This window comes from Sphaerodactylus townsendi, linkage group LG05 (assembly GCF_021028975.2).
Source record: "Sphaerodactylus townsendi isolate TG3544 linkage group LG05, MPM_Stown_v2.3, whole genome shotgun sequence".
Taxonomy (NCBI): Eukaryota; Metazoa; Chordata; class Lepidosauria; order Squamata; family Sphaerodactylidae; genus Sphaerodactylus; species Sphaerodactylus townsendi.
This window is the reverse complement of record NC_059429.1, coordinates 60,186,321-60,209,830: the sequence shown is the minus strand read 5'-3', so window position 1 is coordinate 60,209,830 and position 23,510 is coordinate 60,186,321. Positions and strand designations below refer to the sequence as shown.

General features: G+C 41.6%; 1 protein-coding gene across 3 annotated transcripts in view; it reads left to right on the top strand.

Moving 5' to 3' along the window:
* The first annotated feature begins 8,104 nt into the window (after positions 1 to 8,104).
* PGM1 (phosphoglucomutase 1) overlaps positions 8,105 to 23,510 on the top strand; it is a 37,130-nt gene continuing 21,724 nt past the window's right edge. The window contains exon 1 of one of the 3 annotated variants that reach the window (XM_048496387.1): positions 8,105 to 8,461. In XM_048496387.1, coding sequence (XP_048352344.1) covers positions 8,216 to 8,461 — 246 coding nt within the window. In that variant the 5' untranslated portion in view covers positions 8,105 to 8,215. Of the gene's footprint in view, positions 8,462 to 8,495; positions 8,582 to 23,004; positions 23,278 to 23,510 lie in introns of those variants that run through there. The other 2 variants (XM_048496386.1, XM_048496385.1) reach the window with 2 other exon arrangements.

Here is a 23,510-nt window from a genome sequence, read left to right as displayed (position 1 = left end):
CTGGGAGCTGGAATGACTATGCACCCTTTTCCTTTGTCCACCTCCCAATCTATGGGTTCATGAATGACGGAGTTCAAGATTCTCCTCCTTCCTCTTTCACTCTTTCATCTGCTGCTGTTGATTGTCATCATCTGTGAGGCAAAAGAAGAATTTCTGCTGAGATTGATGCACGTACAGATTGATGAAGATGTACAAATTACACAATTGACCCATGTTTTCAGATTCATGAGACTGCTATTTCAAAACTGGAAAGGAAAATTGTGCATTAATTCTTTTCTCTGACTTTTTTCTGTTATACAATTGAATCCCAGAGTGTATGGCGGTAAATAGCTTCTTAACCCTTTCTCATCAAGCAGTTTTTTCTGCTTAAAATCTGCCCTCTGCCTTTAGGGAGAGGAACATAGGTACCCACAAGGAGTTGGAAGAATAGGGTTGCCAGCAGACCTGGAAAAATATATCCAGGCCCTTTAATACAAGTTTAACATGTAAGAATGAGCAATAGAGCTGGGGTGTCCTTTGTTACAAAGGCTGGATATGACATAAATGTGACTTGGTCGGCTGGTTGAGGTGTCTGGAACAGGTGTCTGCCTTGGCTGGTGACCTCCCAGCAGACTCACCAACCCAGATCAGCTCTAGGGAGTTGACTACCAAGGCTGGTGAGCCCACAATGGGTTTGTCAGCCCAGAACTGCATTTGGGGAGATGGTTAGCAGGGAGAGGTGTGGATGTCATAACTGGTGAGCTTGCAGCAGGCTTCCCATCCCAGATTGGCATGACAGGGTGGCATGCCAGCTCAGATTGGGAGCAGGGGGTGGCTGCCTGGACTGGTCAGTGGATGGGCTGACCTCAACAGACCAGATAGGGAGTGGGGTGGGTGGGTGACTGGAATGGTGAACGTGCTGCAAACTAGCCAGGCCAGATCTGGAGCAGGGTGTGTGGGTGCCTGAACTGGTGAGGCCACAGTGGGCTTGTCAGGCTCAAGCAGGAGTGAGGTGGGGTGGGTGGGTGGGTGGACTAGCCAGCTACAATGGGCTCACCAGGCCAGATCAGGAGTGGGGTGGGATGGGTGCCTGGACTTGTCAGCCCACAATGGGCTCACCAGGCCAGATCGGGAGTAGAGTGAGGTGGGTGCCTGAACTGGTGAGGCCATAGTGGGCTCACCAGGCCAGATTGAGAGTAGGGTGAGGTGGTGCCTGGATTGACCACCCCCAGCGGGCTCACTGGACCAGATTGAGAGTGAATGGAAGGGAGGGGTTACCTCAGCTAGCTCACAGGCCTGATAAGGCCACAAGTTTGACACCTTTGCTATAAAAGAAAAATTCTAGCAGAACTGCCACTGAAAAAAGAATTAAGAATATCTCTCATATTCTGCAGCTAACTGACTCTTGTGAAGAAAGAGAAAATTCATACAACTGACATTTTTAGTATGGCTTTACAAAATATCAAAAATGGATGTAAGTTCCTAGAGCACCAAGGCGCTACTTGGATAAAAGTGCCTTCCCTTGGACTTGGAGAGATCTGGGTTGAAAGTAGAGTGGCAAGGCAGCTGATTGCCAGATTGCTGGCTATTAAAATGCCAGGTTTCAGTGATCTGTTGGATGGCATGTGGACCTTTACAGAGTATGTCTACAACCCCACTGACCTTGGTGTACATTATGTGGTAGTGACAGTATCCAGCATCCTAGAATTACATCTCCAGTGTACAGAGATCACTTTCCCTGAAGAAAATGGCAGCTTTGGAAAATAGCCTCTATGGTGTTATAACCCACTGAGGTCCTTTACCTCACCAAACTCTGAACTCCCCACTCCCAAATCTTCAGGAATCTCTCAGCCCTACAAGGATGAGGGGTGTCTGGCATCATCAGCATCACCTCCTAGCATTGACTTCGCTGGATGCGACCAAGGGCTGTCCAGTCTAATAAAAAATGGCAGATTGAGTTTTGACCTTTTCCTTTCTCCATTCCTAATGGGAAAGCAAACTTGAAAGTTAATGAATGGAAAAACATATTCTCCTTGGGAAGAGGCAGAATAACATTTAATTTGGTAGTGCCATGGCGAAAATGGTAAATGTAGTGATAATAGAGTAAGGACCAAAAGTGAATAGAAGGATATTGGGCTGAACTGAGGAACAGAGGGAAAGCTACTGCATGGAGGAAGGAAGCTTTCCTTTACTACAGAGATTTAAGCTTGAAGCTTGCACAGTCCCTGTACAAAGAAATTGATCCTCGTAGCCTACTGAGGGGGAGGGAATAAGAAATTGGCATTCTCTGAGTCAGCCTGTGTGAAAGCTGACACAAATGGTAAAAATCTCTGAAGTCAGTAATGACCAGAAATCAGGATCCCACCCTTGGCAAAGAGGAAAGGCAGGACCCCATTGATGTCTTCAACATTCACAATTAACAGGTTCAGAATAAAGTTTAATAAAATTCTGCTTAAGACAGTTCAAGTAGCTTGATTCTCTGCTAGTTGATATCCATTTATCCATAAACTCTGAAAGCATTCCCCCCCCCGCCCCCCGCCCTTGGCTTAGTTTAGAGTGCTTTACCCTGTTGAGCCTGTTATGTATTCTCTTATTAAAGTTTGTTTCTTCAGGGTTGGCCTCTGATAATAGGAAAGGAAGGGAATGTGTCTTAATGAGTGTATTATTCCCCCAATGGGCTTTAAATATTAGGAGATGGCTCTGGCAAACTGCCCATCACTGCTTGGAGGAGGTAACCCCTCCCAGATTCTTGAAAAAAGAAGCAGAAACTACTGAGAGCTGACTGAAGCATTTTGTGGGTACAGGGTCTCTATCTGGGATTGTGATGTGGGCAGAGGATCTGCTTCTGTACATAACTGCTTCTTGCCTACACCTGTGCTCTGTAAATAGAGCAAATACTACAAAAACTCCAGTGATGTCCTCCAAAAGGAATGAACTCAAGTAAATTGCTAGTATGTGTAACTAGGATTGTCAACTCCTGGTAAGGCCTGAACTCTCCTGGAATTAAAACTGATCTCCAGGTGACAGAAATTGGTTCTGCTGGAGAAAATGACTGCTCTGGAGAGTGGAATCTCTGGTATTACATTACCGCAGGGGCAGAGAGAGGGGGAACTGCGGCTGGGGCACGCATGCGCTCTGTGCCCCTGCCACGCCCCCGTCCCAGTATGCCCCCACACAGGCATGTGCCCGGGGCATCACACACCCTTGCCCTGTTGGTGCTACACCACTACATTACCAATAAGGTTGCCAGTTCCCTCCTAGCCACCAATGGGGGATGGAAAACAGGCTTGCCAGCTCTAAATCAGGGAAACTCCTGGAGGTTGGGGGATGGAGACTGGAAAAAACAGGGACCTCAGTAATGCTCAATGCCATAGAGTCACACCTCAAAAACATACACTGCTTGGAAGGGAAGTGATACCTGGAGACAAGGGTCCATTATGCATAGAATGTTTCCCATGTCGTTCCTCGCCCTTCAGTGCTTTTGCGGTGGGATCTCCTTGCATTTCCTTGCTTACACGTGAGGGGGTGCCCCAGTGCCTGCTGCACAGCTTGCATGGCTTGCCTACCCCCACTTCCGGGTTGCTCCACCATCTAACAATGGAGATTGCAGTTTTGAGGGGTTTAAATGTAATATCGATTATGTCAATAATGTGCAGGCTGTTATCATTCTGTTTGGATTTTTTAGAGAAATGCCAACTGTTGATCCCTGCAAGGATTTGGGGGCTGGGGGGGGGGGGGCTCCTCACAGAAATTAATGGCTGGCATTTCCCTGAAAAAATAAACAGAATTGTAGCAGCCTGCATAATATTGATATTAGGGATAGCAATATTACATTTAAAGGGCTTAAAAAAACCAAGAACAGCAATCTTCATTCTTGGCTTGGGTGGGGGGCAACTGGGAAGGTGCGAACCCTGAAGTGAGAGGAAACATCGGGGGTTTCCCACTTGCACTAACTGCAAGGCTTCTGGGATCAGTGGCACTGTAAACACGTCTGTACAGAAATCTCTGCTGCGAAGGAAACATCCCCTTGTGTGCGGCAGAGCAGCAGTGTATAAACAGTCCAGCTATGATTCCAGAGATGCTCAGGTCCCACCTGAAGGCTGGCATCCCTAACTCCTGCTAAATTCCCTCTCCTCCTCAAACTGCACAATCCCCAGGCTCCATCCCCTAATCTCTGGGAATTTCTCAACTTGATGCTATGTGTAATGTCTCATTGCATGGAACAACTGGATGTAGATAATATCTTCTTTTTTCAGTCTTGACCTTTAAAAATATATATTTTCACCTAGGTCCCTTTGTTATAACTGAATGTTCAGAACAAACTGGAAGCAAGAGGGCATGTTATACAGGTGACAAACAAATTCACCCATAGACAGTGGACTAACAACTCCAATGCACCAAAGCCAATTCATAACCTTATTTTTGTTAGCAGTACAGGGGTACAGTGAAGGCCCCATTTTGGCTAAAAGTCCTAATGTGCTAAAGTGATAGACAAACAAAAATTTGGACTTTGCTCATGACAGTTTACCATATTACTTAATGATTAACGTCTTGCCCAAACAACATTTCAAAATGGGAAGGAGGGAGGCCAATAGTCATTCAGCACTCCTACTTGTAGGGCTGTTAATGAGATATTAATCCTCACATATCAGTAAACAATGAGGAAAGATTGACCTCAGAGTCCAGGGAGGAGGACAATTGATGTTAATCACCTTCACAGTGTGAAATGTTGCACCTTGCATGTAAGAATAAGCCATTTGACACTGCATTAATTTCTATACTGAACAGTGCTTCTGAGGGGTAGGGTTGACAGGCTACACTTGTAGACAGATAATAGTTTTTAAGGGATGAAGGCTTGCGGTATACACATTCATATGAACTGCTGTAATGGTTGATCACACAGATTTTGCAGGTTTTTGAAGATCTGTCAAATGATAGAGGAAAGGGCAAAAAAGTATAAGCAAGAATATGTGCCATTTCTATCTCTGGAAAGCCTACTGTCTTCCAGAGTTCATTTGTTCCTTCTTATACCAGCAATCCTATAGTCCATTGTACAGGTGAATGTCTTTATTTCAAAACATGGGTAAGTGTATCTTTATTCAAAACATCACAGTGCCACAGAATTTTAATTGCACTCTAGTCTTGATAGCTAGCTAATGTTCCTGATCGTCATAGTCCGTATTATTTCATGAGATTATAGTCCTGTCAATGTCTCTTATTCAAAATACAACTATTCATATGAGCTTTTTTGTTATTTCAGAATATCACAGCATGACTTCTGTTTTGGGAATCTATTTGTTGGCCAACACAACTACTTGCAACATCTACCAAGTTTAGACACTAGAGCTACACACACCTAAACAGGCTTCAACAAAAATGCTTCCTATATGCTATTAACAAGCACTGATCCTTCTGCCCTTCATCTGATCTACAAGCACTGATCCTCATGGATCCTCAGGATTTCAGCAATATGTTGACCCAAATTTACCATCAACTCCCATATAATGTACATAACCACAGATTGCACCTAAAAAAACAACCACATTCATAGAGCAATGGAATCCCCCCATCACAGACATAGTTCTGAAGCATGGATCCACATGGATCTTCAGGGTTTTTGCAGTGGGTCACCTCAAACTCATAATCAAATAACATATGTCTATTGCCACAGTTTGCACTACAAAATCCACACATTCACATATTTCTGGGTCACCTCTTGTTCATTATCCATCACCTATATTGTCCATGGCCAGAGCTTGCAACATAAACATCATATTGAGCACTTTGTGTCACTGTCACAGTATAAAAACATGTTTGCACAGCATGGATCTCCATCGATCCTTCGGCTTTTTATGTTTAGTCACCCTGAACTCACCATGAAATTGCACATCATGTACATGACCACAGAATGAAGCACAAAGCCACAGAGAGTAGGCTGTTTCTTGCTTGTTTCACCTCCTGCAGCAGCTGTTATGTAGCAGCCATATTGTGGTTGTACCCATCACACCGTGTCATACGTCCAAAGGTGCCCACAGGCTCAGAAAGGTTGGCAACCCCTGCAGGGACGTAGGTATAGATTTTTTAGGGGGGGTTCGGGGGTGGGGCCACACCCCACCCACCCCTAGGGCATGGCCACGCCTACCCAAGCCCCGCCCCTAGCGCTTATAAAAGCAGCTCTCCGAGGTCGGGGATGGCAGACTTCCCTGCCCTGCCCTGCCCTCCCCTGCCCCTCCCCTCTGGGCAGAGGCATAGAGGGAAAATGGAGCCTGATGCAAAATCTGAGTTCTGCGCTCCCCCCTTCCCCCGGGCAGCCGCTGTGATGCTGGAATCCACTCCCAAACAGCATCACTTTCAATGGTGTTTAAACTAGAGAGCCCAAATTCTCTTTTTAAATCCACCTTAAAGGGATAATCTGGGCTCCCTAGTTAAACAACATTGAAAGTGATGCTGTTTGGGGGTGGATTATACCCCACCCTGAAACAGCATCACTTTCAATGTGGCTTAGTGGTTAAGAGCAGGTGCATTCTAATCTGGAGGAACCGGGTTTCCCTGCTCTGCCACTTGAACTGTGAAGACTTATCTGGGGAATTCAGATTAGCCTGTGCACTCCCACACATGCCAGCTGGGTGACCTTGGGCTAGTCACAGCTTTTCGGAGCTCTCTCAGCCCCACCCACCTCACAGGGTGTTTGTTGTGAGGGAGCAAGGGCAAGGATATTGTAAGCCCCTTTGAGTCTCCTACAGGAGAGAAAGGGAGGATATAAATCCAGTCTCTACTTCTTCTAAACTGCGGACCTCAGATTCTCCCTTTAAATCCATGCCGAAAGGGGGTGGATTTAAAAGGAGAATCTGGGGAAATTTGGGGGGTGCCTGCTGTCAGGGGTGCAATTGTTAAGCTAGAAGCACCAAACTTTCAGGGTATCTTTAGGAGACTCTCCTAATGATACCACCCAGGTTTGGTGAAGTTTGGTTCAGGGGGTCCAAAGTTATGGACACTCAAAGGTGTAGCCCCCATCTTCTATTAGCTCCCATTGAAAACAATGGAGGATTGGGCACTTCCTTTGGGAGTCCATAGCTTTGGACCCCCTGGACCAAACTTCACAAAACCTGGGTGGTATCATTATGAGAGTCCCCCAAACAATCCCTGAAAGTTTGGTGCTGCTAGCCCAAACAATGCGCCCCCTGCAGGCCAAAAACAGAAAAAACACTAAAATGTTTTAAAAACCCACAAACGGGTGGGCGGAGCTTCGGACATGAATGGGGGGGTTCAAACCCGAGAACCCCCCCCTTACCTACGTGCATGAACCCCTGCTCTAAATGCTGTGCTCTTGCCTGACCAAGTCTTGGATAGCCAGAGTAGTGTAGTGCTTGGAGTTCATGCAAAAATCATGAGCATGCTTTGCAACCACATTTTTGCATCACTATGTTGCCATCCGTGCTTTGCAACCATGTTTTTGCACCACTGTGGCACCACAATGCATCGGACCCATGATTGTTGTGCTCAGATCTCTGCCTAGGGACATGCCCTGTGATCTGAGGTGATTTTTGGGTGACCTCGTGCAAAAATCATGAGGATCCATGCTTTCAACCAGGTTTTTGCACCACTGTGGTCCCACAAAGTGTGATTTTTGTGGTTCTGCTTTTAGATTAAGACATGCTGTACAATATCATGGTGCTTTCATTTCATTCCAACATAAAAATCCAGATTTGGCTTTTACCCAGACCCGTTTGTTACTGGTTTATACTTTGAAATTTTGGTAAAAACATCACAGATTAGACCTCTTGCATTTAACCGTCTTTAACCCCACTGTTCACAGTTCCCCCACCTGAAAGGCTTGAAACTTGTACTTTCCCGCTCCTCCCCCTCCTTTTGAAAACAACGAACCTGACGAAGGAGAACTCAAAAAATTGCTTTATGCTATTGTTTATGACCTTAATAATTGTTTATGACTTCTGTTTTGGATATAAACTCGCTTTGAATACATAGGATTGAGCTGCATAGCAGTAGGCTCATTGAAGCCTCCGAAAAAGGCGAGCTACGATTAGCCAACGAACGGTCTCTTCCGCCTCTGCCGCTTTAAGAGGGTGGAGATGGTTGCTGTAGGGCTACGAGCGGTGACAGCAGCAAGCCCGGCCCAGCTGCCGCTAGTAGAGGCGGAGAGCCGTGGAGGAAGGGTCACCCTGCACCCAGTCCTGCTCTGCAAACGCGCTGCAAGCCAGGCCGAGCCGCAGCCACCATGGTGAAGATTGTGACCGTGCAAACCAAAGCCTACCCCGACCAAAAGCCGGGCACCAGCGGCCTCCGCAAGCGGGTCAAGGTGTTCCAGGGCAGCGCCAACTACGCGGAGAATTTCATCCAGAGCATAATCTCCACCATCGAGCCGGCCCAGAGGCAAGAGGCCACCTTGGTGGTGGGCGGAGACGGCAGGTTTTACATGAAGGAGGCGATCCAGCTGATCATCCGCATCGCCGCCGCCAACGGGGTAAGGATGGCCCCGGAACCAGCGCCAGGTTTCCTGCCTCTGTGTGCAAATACGCTGTGGTGCTCCTGAGGCGACCCGCTTAACGCGCTTGTCTGTTGGGTGCAACCTGTAAACTCGCAGGTCTTGTATATTTTTTCTGCCCTTCATCTAGGGAAAAAGGCAGTAGGTAGTTACTTCTTGGCGCTGGTTTGCAGTCGCGGAGGGAACGGGGGACGTCGCAGCCTTAGCGGAGCTATTTGTGGTGCTATCCTGAGTTACACCTTTCTAAGGCAAGTGAAGTCAACCAGATTCGAGGGGGGGGGGAGGTTAACTCTATGTAGGATTGCCCTGTAAACCCCACACCATGGCCTCTAGAAACTAGGCTTTGAGTTGTGTGCTATGTTCAAAGATAGTGTTCCGTTTAACTGCAGGTTATTGCCCCTCGGACCCTCCCCCCCGTTGCAAAGTTCACCCTCAACCATTCTTTTGAATGAAATCTTGCTAAGCTTGAAAGTTTGGGGGCAATAAAGAATGAACGCAACTGGGCAGGAAACACTTTTGTTTCATTCACAGGAGGCTCCTAAATCAATTGTTTGTCGTCTTTTGCATCTGCAAATCAGGTGAAGAAAGGTACATGGTCAAGAATATACATTCTTTTTTATGTCTTGCCTTGACACTACTCACAAGGGATATGCTTCTGACTCCACTTGGAGCCCTTTATCCAAATGTTCTTTGTGATTGAGGAATGGCTTAGGTAAGTTGATCATTTTTATGTGAGGATTCACTGGAGTTGGATACTATATAAACAGGATGATGCCACACCTCTTGAATTCACTTACTGCAAAAGGCTTGGGAATCATTGACATTTAAGTTAACCTTTCAGCCATCAGAGATACGGTTTCCCTGGCTTTTCTACAAGGTTACTTGCAAGTCTAACTGTGGCAGTTCAAAGTTACTGTCATTAAAAAAACAAACACTGTTCTGTAACTTTGAAGAGTAGATTCCCCAATGTCCTTGTTAATAGGAGAAGCTTTGATTCTTAATAATGTCTCTATCTGTGTGCACAATTGCAACCATTTGTGTTTCAATTGTTCAAAAGCCTGCTGTTACTTTTTCAATGACAGTTGAAAATTTGATTCTGATGTATTTAATTTTATTCCTGTCCCATTGGTGCCAGATGCATTTTATGGTCTGCAGTGAGGGTTATAATGGGTGGGGTGGGGGAGCCTTGGAAACATCTTTGGCAGCTGTATGAGATCCAGACTGAGCATCTTATAACTCCTCTGTTATAGGTACTTAAACTTGGGCATAGGCAGTGGGAGCCTTAAGGCATGAGGCGGAGGAGAATAAAGTCCTAGGTCTTAACTCAGAATTTCTAGCCTGTGGCCAGGCCAATAGAGATTACAAAAATATTGGAGTTGTATTCTGTATTGTTTCTGTTTCAATTATATATTTATGTTACTTGTAAGCTGAGCCCTTTGGGGGAGGGCGGTATAAAAGTGGAACAAATAAATAAATAAATAAATAAATATGAGTCTCCACTGACAAAGAAACACATTAGAAATAAACAAATATTAGTACAAGAAGTGTTTGCTTTCAATTAGTAACAACTGGCTTCTTGCAATGTAGAAACTTGTCCCATATTTAAATCTTTTGTCCATCTTGCCCAGTATTGTCTACTGGTAGTGACTTTTCCAAGGCTGCGAGAGTAGGCTGTTCCCAGAGGTGTACTGGGGGAAAATGGTCGCCCGGAGATATCTGTTCTCCAGGCGACCCCCTCACTATGCCTGGGGCAGGGCCGACATCAGGGCCCACTCCCAAGCCCCACCCCTCCTGGCTTCCTTGGCCCCACCCATGTCGATGATGACATGGGTGGGGCTGATGGCGCCAGAAGATGACAAGGCAGCAGGACTTCCTGCTGCCTTGCTGTCTTCCTGGTCATGTGGGGGGGGCAATTTTGCGCCCCCACGTCACCAGATCAGTGGCACCTGGGGACAGAGGGTACCCCCTGTCCCTAGGCAATTACGCCACTGACTGTTCCTACTGTTGTTTCCCCAAAGCCTTTAAACAGAGGTCCCAGAGAGTGTACCTGAGACCTCTGAGAGTTCAACGTTTGTCCTTTTCCCATAAGTTGTATAATAGTATTAAATCCACAAAAAATATTTGCCTGTGTGTCATACATATGAGACATGACAAAACAATTAGACAATTGTGTGTTACTTTCAGTGAAAGTGAGCAAAATTTCTAACATTGAAAGGTAAATTTGTCTTTCCAGGAGGGAGTTGATAAACTTTTGATAACTTGATAACTAAACATTTAAAAAAGTGGTAGTCAGCAGGTCTGCTAAGAAGTAAATGCCGTTTTATTCAATGGAGCTTACTCTCAGAGAAGTGACTTTAGGATTCCAAAGTTAGTCAGCTAACTGTGGTGATTCAGCATTTCCTTCCCCAACTGAAGTATACTTGTGACCAGAGTTCAGGATGCAGATCTATCTTTTTTTTTTAAGCCTAGCATTATTCTTGGTCTTAACTGTCTCGAATTACTGAATTGTTCAACTACATGAAATTATTCAAGATAATGATTGAACCCCTGTAATTTATGGTTTATGTAGCATTATATTATTAATGTATATCTAATCTCTTTAAGCGTATAGTATGAAAAGAAAAGATGTTCTTGATGATAGTACATCATACTATTTGTTAAAGAACTCTTGAGTACATTCTTCATGGTAGATGTGTTTTGTATAACGTGTAAATAACTTTGGTAAAGTTGAAAACATAAAATGTAATGCTTGTGAAAATCTACCATGCTTTCACTCTGCTACTGTCAAAGAATATAGCCCCAATCCTTACCATGATACCTAAGCCTTGTAGGAAGTTGTTCTGCAGAATCATGTGGCCTGTCATATGGTTGTTGTGGATCATGTGATCATATGGTTGTTGTGGATCATGTGGCCTGTCATATGGTTCTTCTTACTCTGCATGGTTCTTTTTTTTTTTTTGCATGGAAGCATAGTTTGTACCTCTTTTTCTAGTCACTAGTGAATGCTGTAAATAAGTCTGTTGGCCTGGGGACTTGATGTTACTCCTTTCCTTTGGCCTCTCCTCACTATGAAAAAGGAGGGATTAATGATTTTGCAGCAAATCTACAATGGTTTGCTTACCTTATTTTCTGCCACAATAGGTAGAGCCAAGCACAAAATGTAAGGGAATGAGTTCATATATAACTCCTATAGCCGCACTAGCCTTTGTGATGCCAGAAAGAGTTTCTATATACTCCCCAGTAGCCAGTTCAGTGGTGTATATTCTGTGATGACATTACTTCCATTTGCTGGAGATCCATTTTTTGGTTGGATTGGCATGGTCATAGAAGATTCTGCAATAGACTGGCTAGTCATCATCCCCCATCTCAAGAACATGTGCAAGCAACAAATTTATGTCCAGTAATATATGGTGATGTAATATGGGTATGTGTGGAGAAAATGCATGGTTGCAACCATGTACATTCAGAAGTAGTCTTAAATGACCTTGATAAAAATTAGCTAATGCTTCAAGTGAAAATGACAAAATGTAAGTATGGAACTATTGGAGATTAACCTGACAGTGGACCAATCACAGGAATCATGACAAATGCCTTTGAGAGACTTGGAAACATGCCTCCTATTTAAAAATAACTGAACACTTTGCTTCATACATGAGAACTGAAGAGAAAGTAAAATATGCCTGATAGTTATCAGCAACCACGTAGTAATTAAACTTCTCTCACATTCTTTTTAAAAAGGGGGTCAGCAGTACATTGTTAACTGTACACATTAGTTTTTTGCACACAAGCAAGTGTACAGATCTGTCTGCACAGAGTGAACAAATGGGCAATCATTGGACTGGCTTCAACTAAGTATAAAGGCTAGTTTGTCTAAATCTTGGAAGCATACCCCAGAGGATCTTAATAGAACATGTCACAGTTCCAGCAGTAGCAATGTCTTCCCTTGAATCCAAACACTGCCAAAATTCTTGAAGGAAATAAAGAAACTGGATATATATGGTACTAGGCTTCTGCTTATTTAGTTTGTGTCACAGCTTCCTCTGTTCCAAATTAATACTATAGTTTTTAGTATGAAAGTAGTATCTGTGACTTTAGTTATTTAGAATAATAGCTATCCTTTAAAATCTGACAAGATCTGGTAAAAACAAGCAAAACAAAAAACAGAACACTTGTTAGCTAAGGATACATCCAAAGAATTTGGGAGAGAATCTGATAGAAAAGCTCTACTTAACTGTAAAGGGAATTAATCAAAATCAGAAAAAAGAAAGAGAATAAAAGGAGTATCAGATGAAGAAGATGTTAAACCAAGCTATAGCACTCAAGTAAAATGAACATAAGATTGTATTGATTAACATTAATGGCCTAAATTTCCCCTCCAAGTGAACAAAAATATTCAATCAATTAAAAAACAAGTGCAAATACATCCTGTTTCTAATACATGAACATAAATAATAAGAAATTGGACAAAGTTTAAATAGTAAGAAATTGGCATTGTCAAATAATCAAAAGAAAGGAGTTTCAGGTTATATAAATAACTTACATATACATGTTGTAGGAGAATTAAAAGACCCAGAAGGAAGGTATCTCATTCTGAAGATTAGGCTCCCAGAAGGCAAAATCTACACATTAGCAACAATTTATGCCCCAAACAATGCAAGGGAAAAATGTTTTGAACTTTACTATATTTTACTATCAAGAAAGAGAGATAATGATCTTTGGTGACATGAATGGTGACAAATCCAAAAAAACAGAGGTACACTTCCCAAAAATTTGTCTAAAAAACATCAGTCACATGTGTTGGATATCTAAAACCTTAATCATCAATCTAAAGAGTATGAGTATACAGCTAAAGTATTTTGCAGATCACAATGCAGTAGAAGGGACTTGGTTGGGAACAAATCAGAGACAGAAAGGGAGGATGGAGATTATGTGATAATCTTTTACTACAAGAGTAAGTAATAAAAATGTAGAAATTTAGAAATAATTAAAAAAACAATATTATGGTAATATCCCTATTGCAGCAATTTGGGAAACCAGTAAAACATATAAGTTTTACATATGAGGGAATCTAATAGCTACAGGTGCAAAACAAAAGAAAGAAAAAATTGAACTACTCAAGAAAATATTGGATAGATTACAAGTATTCAAGGAACGGCACAAAACATGCCTTGATAAAGCAACTTTAATTAAGACCAAGTAATTAAGGAGCCAATTAGAGATGCTTGAAGAAATAGAAGAGAAACTAATTGCCCAATCTAGCTGGGGGAGGGGGGGAAGCTCCCTGGTGACTGGGGACAGCTCAACATACCACTTCTAAAGTAGGTAGCACAGAAACAGAGACATTTTGAACAGGCAGATAAACCTGCAAGATATCTGGTAAAACAGAAATCTTCTGCCATGTGTATAGCTCCATTGGAGAAAAGGACTCACGCCACACTTTCTGGTGGCATAAGTCAGCTGCCAAAGAGTGGGTATTCCCAGGTTGAAACCTTTGTAGAAGCTGACTAAAGTCAGTTCTACCTCTGAAAAGGTTCCTGGCTCTCCTATGCCAGTGAAGTTTCAGGGCAGCTGCCCTTCTGGGTTTGGGTCCTGCAAAGCTGTGTGATACCTGTCCACTGGCATGTTTGCTCTAATTGTCAACATTGGTAACCCTTATGCCTGAGGGGTGGGCAAACATGCTAGTGTATGTCTGTGCCTCTCCCAAAAAAATTCTTCTGGATTGAGTTCTTACATTTCTAAAACAGATACATTTTGAACAGGCAGAAAAATATGGAAACCCCCTTCCCCCACCAGGGTCAAAACAACCTACATTCCACACTACTGAGAGAGCTACAATAGCAGGTGTTTAATGAGCTGATAATGAGTCTGAGAAAAATCAAAGTGGTATAGCTGAAGCAGAGCAGGGAGGGGGAATGATCTAGGACAGGTTCCCATATCCTAGTCAGGACTTGAAAGATGGCAGGATCAAACAGAGGCTGATCGTGACAGAGATCATCGACATACAGAAAAGGTCTTTCAATAGAACATGGAATGGAGCAGTATATAAAATGAATACATACTGAGAAGTTCACATCTGAAGATAGGAATATATTGAATCAAACTATTAGAACTCAAAAATTATCATAAGCCATAAAGGAATAGAAAAATGATAAACCATCAGGATTAGATGGATTTACAGTAATGTATTATAAATGCCTGGAAGAGAATTTAATATTACCTCTGCAAAAAGTCTTGAGTGAATTAAGTCAAGAGAAGGTATTATAATCATTTATTTTGTTTATTAAACTTCTATACTGCCCTCCCACTCATGGCAAGAAGCTCATATATATAACATTTATTCATAAAGCAGGAAATGATCTATCACTGCCACAATCTTATTGACCCATCTTGCTGCTATATGTGGACTATATTTTTTTTACTTCAATAATGGCAAGAAAAGAGAAATACTTAAAAGCTTAATCCATGAGGATCAGATAGGCTTTGTACCCAAAAGATATATAAATGTCCTTTTATAGTTAATGCAGTAGAACTTGTGAAAAAAGAGGGGGGAAAGCAGCATTCATTTTTTGATGCAGAAAAAAGCATTTGATAATATAGCCTGGTCTTTTTTTTTTTACTGAAGGCTCTTGGAAAACTAAATTATAGCTGAAGATTTATAAACTTGCTACAAAGTGTTCATACAAAACAATGTGCAAAGATCTGAATAAATGGAGTCTTAACTGATGAATTTCAAATTGAAAAAGGAACATGTCAAGGGTGTTCACTATCTCCACTCTTATTGTGCTGGAAGTGCTGGTTACTAAGAGCAGACAAAGACTCTAAAATTAAATGATTGAAAGTGGATAGAGAAGAATTAAAAGTGAAAAACTGCATAGAAAACATGGTATTGACAATTTCAAAGACTCAACTGCCAGTGGGAAATGTAATAGAACAAATTGTAAAATTTGAATTCCTTTTAGACTATAAAATTAATAGAAGAAGACTAAATTTTTTGACAATCTTAATGAAGAAGGAAGACGAAAATATATGTAACCTAACAGGTTGCGATGTGACCTTAAATACTGTTAAATATTTGGGAATAAACTTGACTGGATAAAGTGAAACACTATTTAAAGATAATTATAAAATGACATGAATGAAGATATAAGAGGATATGCAAAGATTATCCAAACAAAAAATTCCTTGGCTAGGAAGAACTTCCACTGTAAAAATGAACATATTGCCAAAAAAAATTCATTTCAAATGTTACCAATTCTCATAAAAGAAAAGCTCTGAAGGAATGGCAGAAATAGATAAACCTTATATGAAATAGCAACAAATCAAGAATCAGAGTCAACATTTTGCAAGATGAGAAAAAGAAAGGAGGACTAGCAGTACCTAATATTAAATTATACTATCAAGTAGCTGGTCTTGTTTGGATTGTGGTTAGGATTAGAAACCCAGACCAAAGAGTAATAAATGGCAGATTTAAAAGGTTTACACAATTGCTTATGGACAGAAGAATCAATGACGGAAAAATATGCAATTCTGCAGGGTCTGTAAGTCAGAGCTGTTCCACCGGGTATATGATAAAGGCAGCTATAGTTCTTATCAGGCCTTCCCTTCCCCCTTTCCCTGGTTCCTCCTTCCTATCCACCCCACCTTCGCCCATCATTTTACTTTTGAATTTTGCTGTATTTTTAATTTCCTTTACCCTCTTATTTTACTCTCTCTCATATCCTAATTTTATTGAAACATATATTGCCATCTGGTTCTAGAATTGTGGATGATTAGACGGAAGTCTTGTTTAAACTGATACTGTATTTTATGTGAATGTTGGAAGCTGCCGTGAACCCGTGAGAGGAAGGGGGTAAACATTAATAAATGAAATGAAATATAATACAAAATGGAAGCCAGTGGTGTACCTAGGCAAACTGGAACCCTGGGCAAAACCTGATGCCGCCCCCCCCCCCCATGGGCAGCCACCCTCTCCCACCATGACCAAACAATGATTTTTTCCACCAGGTTGTTTCAAAGTCACCATCACATTATAGAACATGCCCCAACTCACAAATCTGAACACAGCAATGGGTCATACCAGACAGCAAAAATATTTTTTGGAAACATTTTCAAAATGCTTTCAAAATGCTTTATTACTGCTATTGGTGTTGTATCCAATCCCCCCAATTGGGGGAAACAGCATCACTTTCAATGTTATTTAAACTGAGGACCCCAGATTCTCCCTTTAAGGTGGATTTAAAAGGAGAATCTGGGCTCCCTAGTTTAAACAAGTGATGCTGGAATCCACCCCCAAACAACATTATTTTCAATGGTGTTTAAACTAGGGAGTCCAGATTCTCCTTTTAAATCCACCTTAAAGGGAGAATCTGGGGTCCCCAGTTTAAACAACATTGAAAGTGATGCTGTTTGGAGGTGGATTATCCCCCACCCTGAAACAGCATCACTTTCAATGTTTAAACTGGGGACCTCAGATTCTCCCTTTAAATCCATGCCGAAGGGGGTGGATTTAATAATAATAATAATAACTTTTATTAGGCATTGAGAGAATAAAAGGGGGTGGATTTAAAAGGAAAATTTGGGGAAAGTTAGGGGTTGTCTGCTGTCAGGGGTGCAATTATTAAGATAGCAGCATCAAAATTTCAGAGTATCTTCATGAAACCCTACTGATGGTACCACCCAGGTTTGGTGAAGTTTGGTTCAGGGGTTCCAAAGTTATGGACCCTCAAAGGTGTTGCCCCCATCTCCTATTAGCTCCCATCGGAAACAATGGGGGATGGGGCACTCCTTTTGGGAGTCCATAACTTTGGTTTTTAATGTGTATAGAGCCTTAATTATTTATTTAACTAACTCTGCTATTTGTTGATTTATTTTGTGCTCTATTCGTATATCTTGTTGTTCACCGCCCTGAGCCCTCCGGGGGAGGGCGGTATACAGGTGGTATAATAATAATAATAATAATAATAATAATAATAATAATAATAATAATAATAATAATAATCTCACCAAACCTGGGTGATATCATCAGGAGAGTCTCCTGAAAAATCCCTGAAAATTTTGGTGCTGCTAGCCTAAAAACTGCGCCCTCTGCAGGCCAAAAATGGAAAACACTGAAAATACAAAAAATCCCACAAACGAACCTGCAGTTTTTGAGCCCTGGGCAACTGCTCACTTTGCCCAATGGGAGGAACGCCTCTGGTGGAAGCCATGTAATCAGAGGTGGATTGTTTCAAATTTGGGAAGCTACATGAAAAAGAATTATCCAATATCTCCACTAATATCACCTTTGGAGGTTTATTGTGATAAGAATGTGGTAAAAAATGTTGACTTTATAACATATGAAGATATGACAGATGTTCAAGAAGAAGTTAAATTTTAGCAATAAATAAAGGACAAAGGACAAAAAATACAATGGCTGCTATACTTTCAATTAGTTTCAATACAAAGAAAGGAAAGGATGTAATAAGTAGAATGACAGAAATAAAAAGGAGATTCCAGAACAAAAATAACATTTATTAGGAAGAATTTGTAAACTGCTACTTCAATTTGATACAGAAACAGAACAAGTGAAAACATATATGGTCAGACGGATGCAAAATTTTGAGGAAGAAATATCTTTTCAACAATGGGAAACCTTATGAACGAAAGGTATAAAATTTACTACCAGCCAAACATTAACAGAAAATTGGTGCAAGATATTCTGTTGATGGGCCATTGCTCCAAAGGATATTGAAAAGATGTACAAGAATTACAGAGGGAAGTAGTGGAAATGGAAAGAAGTGGATGGCTCTTTTTATCATATGATAATGTTAAAAAGTTATTAAAAATTCTGAAAATAAATTAAAGCAAAAATTCAGAAAATCTTGAAATTAGATTTGTGATATATACTGATACTTTCACCCCCATCACAAGGCGGGAGCTGTGAATCCACTCTTGGGAGCAGTGAGGTGGCTGCACTGTGATCTTGCTGGCACATGGATGTGGTGGCAGGAGCACTGCACTGGATCCCTGTGCCACTGCCACCAGTGCAGTGGGGGTGGTCCAAGGGCTTGACTGGGGGCAGGACTCACTGCAGTCAACTGCCTCCTCATTGTTCGCCGCTGAATGCCAGTGGTGAGTATTTCAGACTTAAGCTACTGAAAACTGTGGCTTAAGTCTGAAATGCCCCATAGGGACTGCTGTTCTCTTTCCAGGCCTCCCCAGACCTTCAGGAGCCCCTCTGGGAGCAGCAAGTGTGGTGCCACAGCTGGGCGCCTAGCCTGTGATTGCGATTGCATGTTACTAGGCTTATTGCCTCATAAAATTCCAAAAATGTCTGAAGCACTATCTCAATACTTGATAATGGCAGCCAGGGTAGTACTTGCAACAAAATGGAAAGCAGAATAATTTCCAAGTCAAGCAAATTGGGAAAATAAACTAGTGGAATATGCAACAACTGCAAAGTTAACCAATTTTGTAAATAAGCAACTGATCAAATATATTTAAGAAAAATGGAAAACATATATATACAAATTTCAGGCTATGAGGAATAAAGCCAAAGTTAGTTGCCAGTTCTTCAGCCTTGTTAGCCACCCTAGCATCGTAACCTTTATATGAATTTAGGACATAACAAAAGTAATGCAACTTTATAGCAGAACTGAATAAATGGAGCTGACACAGGAATATTTCTACGCGAAATAAACTTACTTGATATTGTATTGTTGAAAGCTTTCATGCCGAATTCAACTGGTTCTGGTGGGTTTTCCGGGCTGTGTGGCCGTCCATTCACCAGACCACCGCCACACAGCTCGGAAAACCCACCAGAACCAGTTACTTGATATTTCTGCAAAGCAAATGAGGGCTTTTTGGTTTTCCTGTATATGCTTCTGCTTTTTGAGACAAAGAATATATTACACTGTTAGTGCCTTGGTATTAACAGGAAATAATATAAGGAACATGTTTTCCAAAATTTTGACTGCTGTTATTTTAAGTTTTGTACAGTCAACATAACAAAAAAATATGTTCCTTTGTGTTCTTCCCTGAGATGCATTTATGTTTTTTACCACAAGAGGGAACCCTCTTCCTGTCAATTTAAACATATTGCAGAATGCAGTGTTTAAGTGAGGGTTTTCTGAAAAGGATTTTTCCCCCTCCTGTCGCTGGTAATTTTCTGCTGTACATGCTGTATCAACTATCTTCCCAGAGGTAGACTTTTGTTTTGGGTATGATGAGTTTTTGTTTGTGTGTATTGATAACTATTGTTTGTTTTTCAAAACTTTAATAAAATTATTTACAAAAAAATATTTCCAGAGGTGAGGCTAGAACAATCAATTGAAAACAAAAATACAACTAATCTAGTATTCTAGTATTATGTCTGAGTTGCACAGAGAATAGAGATGGTAAGATATTTTCACAAATGACAGTATACTTGTGCCAGTTGTGCCAGTTGCAAAATGGTCAAGATTAAAGTTTAAGTCCTGCCATTATTTATATCTACTGTGGATGCTGGTGTCTTGTAAACCTAAACTTCTGTTGTCGCCAGTGTGGTGTAGTGGCTAGTATGATGGACTAGGATCAGGTTCAAATCCCCACTTCTCACCCTAACCTACCTTGATGGGGTTGTTGTGAAGATAAAATGGAATAGAAGAAAACACCGTTCGTCACTTTGGGTCCCTACTGCGGAGAAAAGTGAAGTATAAATAAAGTAAATAATCTTTTTTGGTCAGAGTAATAGTTTAAGAAGTCTTTCTCTCATGCAGCTGAATTAAGGAATGTTCCCTTGTGCATTTCCGAACTTCTTGGACTCTGGCTCCTGCTACAGCAAAGGAATAAGGACCTGCTTGTCAGCTACCCAAGTGTGCCATATGATTTGTTAGCCACAGGTTTCACCAACCTAGTGGCAGGCAACACTGTGGTAAAAACATTGTATAAAGGTCACAGCTTGGATTGGGCTCTTAGATTTCTAAAACAGAATGGTAAATTTCAAACACAATGGAGAAAAAGTGTTTTGGAAACATTTCCAAAGCCAAAGGGAGGGGGGAACAATGTGGAACACCACAGAAGAAATGTTTTATTTCCAACCTGAAAAAGAATAGTACATTTTTGAAAAAGGCCTCTAGAAACATTTTTACAGTGTTTTTTGTTGTTGAAAAGTTTCCAAGCTGGCTTCCCACACAGTTCCAATGATACTGAAGCATTTTATTTTTCCTGCCAAAACCATGGGCTGTTTCCAACACTCCTATGCAGTCACCAAATCTCTGGGCGTTTCCCCACTCTAAAAATAACGTGGAGACTTACCAGTTTCATCTGTTGCGGGATCTTTTCAGCGCGGGGTCATGTTCCCCACCGCATCTTCCGCCCCTTCCTGAAATGAGTGCTGGCAGCCACGCAGCAGCCAGGCAGGACTCCCCACGATCCGTTCAGGGGGTATCCTGATTGGCTGCCATGTTCGTGATTTTCCCGCTGCCTGATGATGTGGACCCTCCCGTCCAATCAGGGCATGGCAGGGCATTCACGATGCGGCGGGAATTTTTTAAAATTTTCAACTGGACGAATCCACGACAAATAGTCGAGGATTCGTCCAGTTGAAAATTTTAAAAAATTCCCGCTGCATCACAAACGCCCCGCCATGTTCTGATTGGACGAGAGGGTCCATGTTATCAGGCAGCGGGAAAATGGAAACTCGGGGTAACCACCTGGGCTTCCCCACTGCCGCGTGCTCCGTGCAGGGTCATTCAAAAGGCGCTGTTCCAAACAGTGCCAAAAATGACCCGTGCTGAGGGGGCGCGAGAGTGGCAGAGTCGGGGTGGCTGCGTTGTCGCCGCCCCTGTCATGGGGAGTGCCGTTAGACCCCGCGTCATTCAGCGCGAGTAGCACGCAACAATCGGTAAGTGGGAAAAGGGCCTCAATTTTGGTGCTTGCTCTGCCATTTTTGGGCCCCTCCCCTCATAGCTTCACCACTCTCTTAAAATTTATTATTTTTGGCATTTCTCTCCCCCCCCTTTTTTAGTATCAACTAATCAGCAATGCTATGATGGATCGCTAAAGTGCACGCGTGTGGTAAAGAACTGGCTACCTGGAAACAGTGCTTTGAGAAGGGGAGTGCAGACAAACTTCAAAATGGCATAAGTGGCACTTGTGGAAAAGGCCTCAGATACTGACTTGCTTGGAAAGACATTTTGAAAATGTTGTTGTTTGCCTTGGCAGCCCCTAAAAAAATACAGACCTAAAGAAGAATCTGAACTATGAAGTTGTTTTATGGGATAAGCATCTTTGGTCTGTTTTTCTTTTTTAGTGATGTTATGATTTATGCTCTATGTGATAGATTGTAATGGTCTTTGGGAACATACAATAAATGCTACCTTCATCATTAATTAATGTATTCTTTAATCTGCTTCAGTTATACCTCACTTTTGTCAACAAAGCACGTTCAAAGTGGCTTGTTCTCTTCATTTTACATTGTTCTCTTATCAAGTTTATAGTCACAATAACCTTGCAGATTAGGTTAGATTGAGAGGATCAAAGTCACGCAGTGAACTTCCATAGCAGCATGGGAATTCAAACTTGGGTTCTCAGATCCTAGTCTGACATGTTAACCACTACAAAGGTGATCTTAATTGCTCTAAGTGAAATTTCAAAGGGAATGAAATTACAGACTTCAAAGAAATCTGTTAAAATATTTTTGTAAACATTGCAAAAGAATTTCATAACTTCACAGTATCTTTGTTTTGATTAAAGTAAGTGAATCATGGAATGATCTTCTTAAAATCATAAAAGGTTACATCCAGGGGAGGTAGAAAATTACAACCAGATAGCTAATCTGTTTGTTACAGTAGCTTCCTTACAGTAGACATTATGCCACTGTGGCACTGATAAAAATAACACTGGAATCAAGAAAATGTAGGTAATTGAGAAGTCCTGACTTCCATTTTAAAAGTGACCTTTAACTCGCTAGACCTCACAAAATAACTTCAGGATTGCCATAGCATGCTTCTAGGAGACTTACCTTCTTAGTATTCATCTCTTGATGAGGACTGTTAAAGTGGGAGCCACAACTGGATAGCAGGAAGTAATTTATAAACCTGCTTACCCAGCTGAAACAACTTCAGCTTCGTATTGGTTTGGAGAGTACAGCCTGCCAACAAATCAATGCTTATGACTGAGAAGCTGACCTAATAAACGGCTTTCTCTACACTCAGAAAGAATACAGAATAGAGTTCGCTCCTGTCAAATCTAGTTTGTGGTCACATAGGAGTTGCCTGACCCTGCTGCCATAGTGATAAAAGGCTTTCAAGACCTCATGAACACCCATTTTCCTGGGGATTGCAGTGTGGAATTATATGTATTCTTTTTGACAGTGATCTTTCGGAGCAAGTGCAAGAAAACTTCTTCAGTTACAGAAACCACATTCAGCTAAAGGTTCAAGGAGCTATTTTAGGGTACAGAACTACTTCACTGAACCTCTAACCAGTAGATCAACGCTTGCCAGTGTCAAGAGTGATTTTTAAAAAAAAATATTTTCACTATTATTGTAACTTTTTTTAAATGTATAAAAAAGGAACATGGAAGACAGTCCGCTGCCTATAATGACTTTGCCAACAGCACCTTATTATGACCAGAAACCAGGAACTAGTGGATTACGGAAGAAGACTTACATTTTTGAGACCAAGCTAAACTACCTGCAAAATTTCATCCAGAGTATATTTTTTTCCATAGACCTAAGAGATCGACAAGGATCTACCATGGTAGTTGGAGGAGATGGGAGATATTTTAATAAGCAGGCAATAAAAGTAATAGTTCAGATGGCTGCTGCCAACGGGGTGGGTATGATCACCTCACTAATATTGTGAATGATCTTAACAGACGTGCTATTCTCCATATATGAAAAATGCTCTAACTTTTGTAATTCACTTTTGAAAACTAGGTTGCAGTTAGAGGACAAGGTTCTTAGGAAAGAGACTTCATGAAAATTTACCTCATTAATACTGAAAACACTTTATGCTGTTCTGTGGTCTAATACTGAAAAGATACATGGTGGTTAGTTGGAAATACT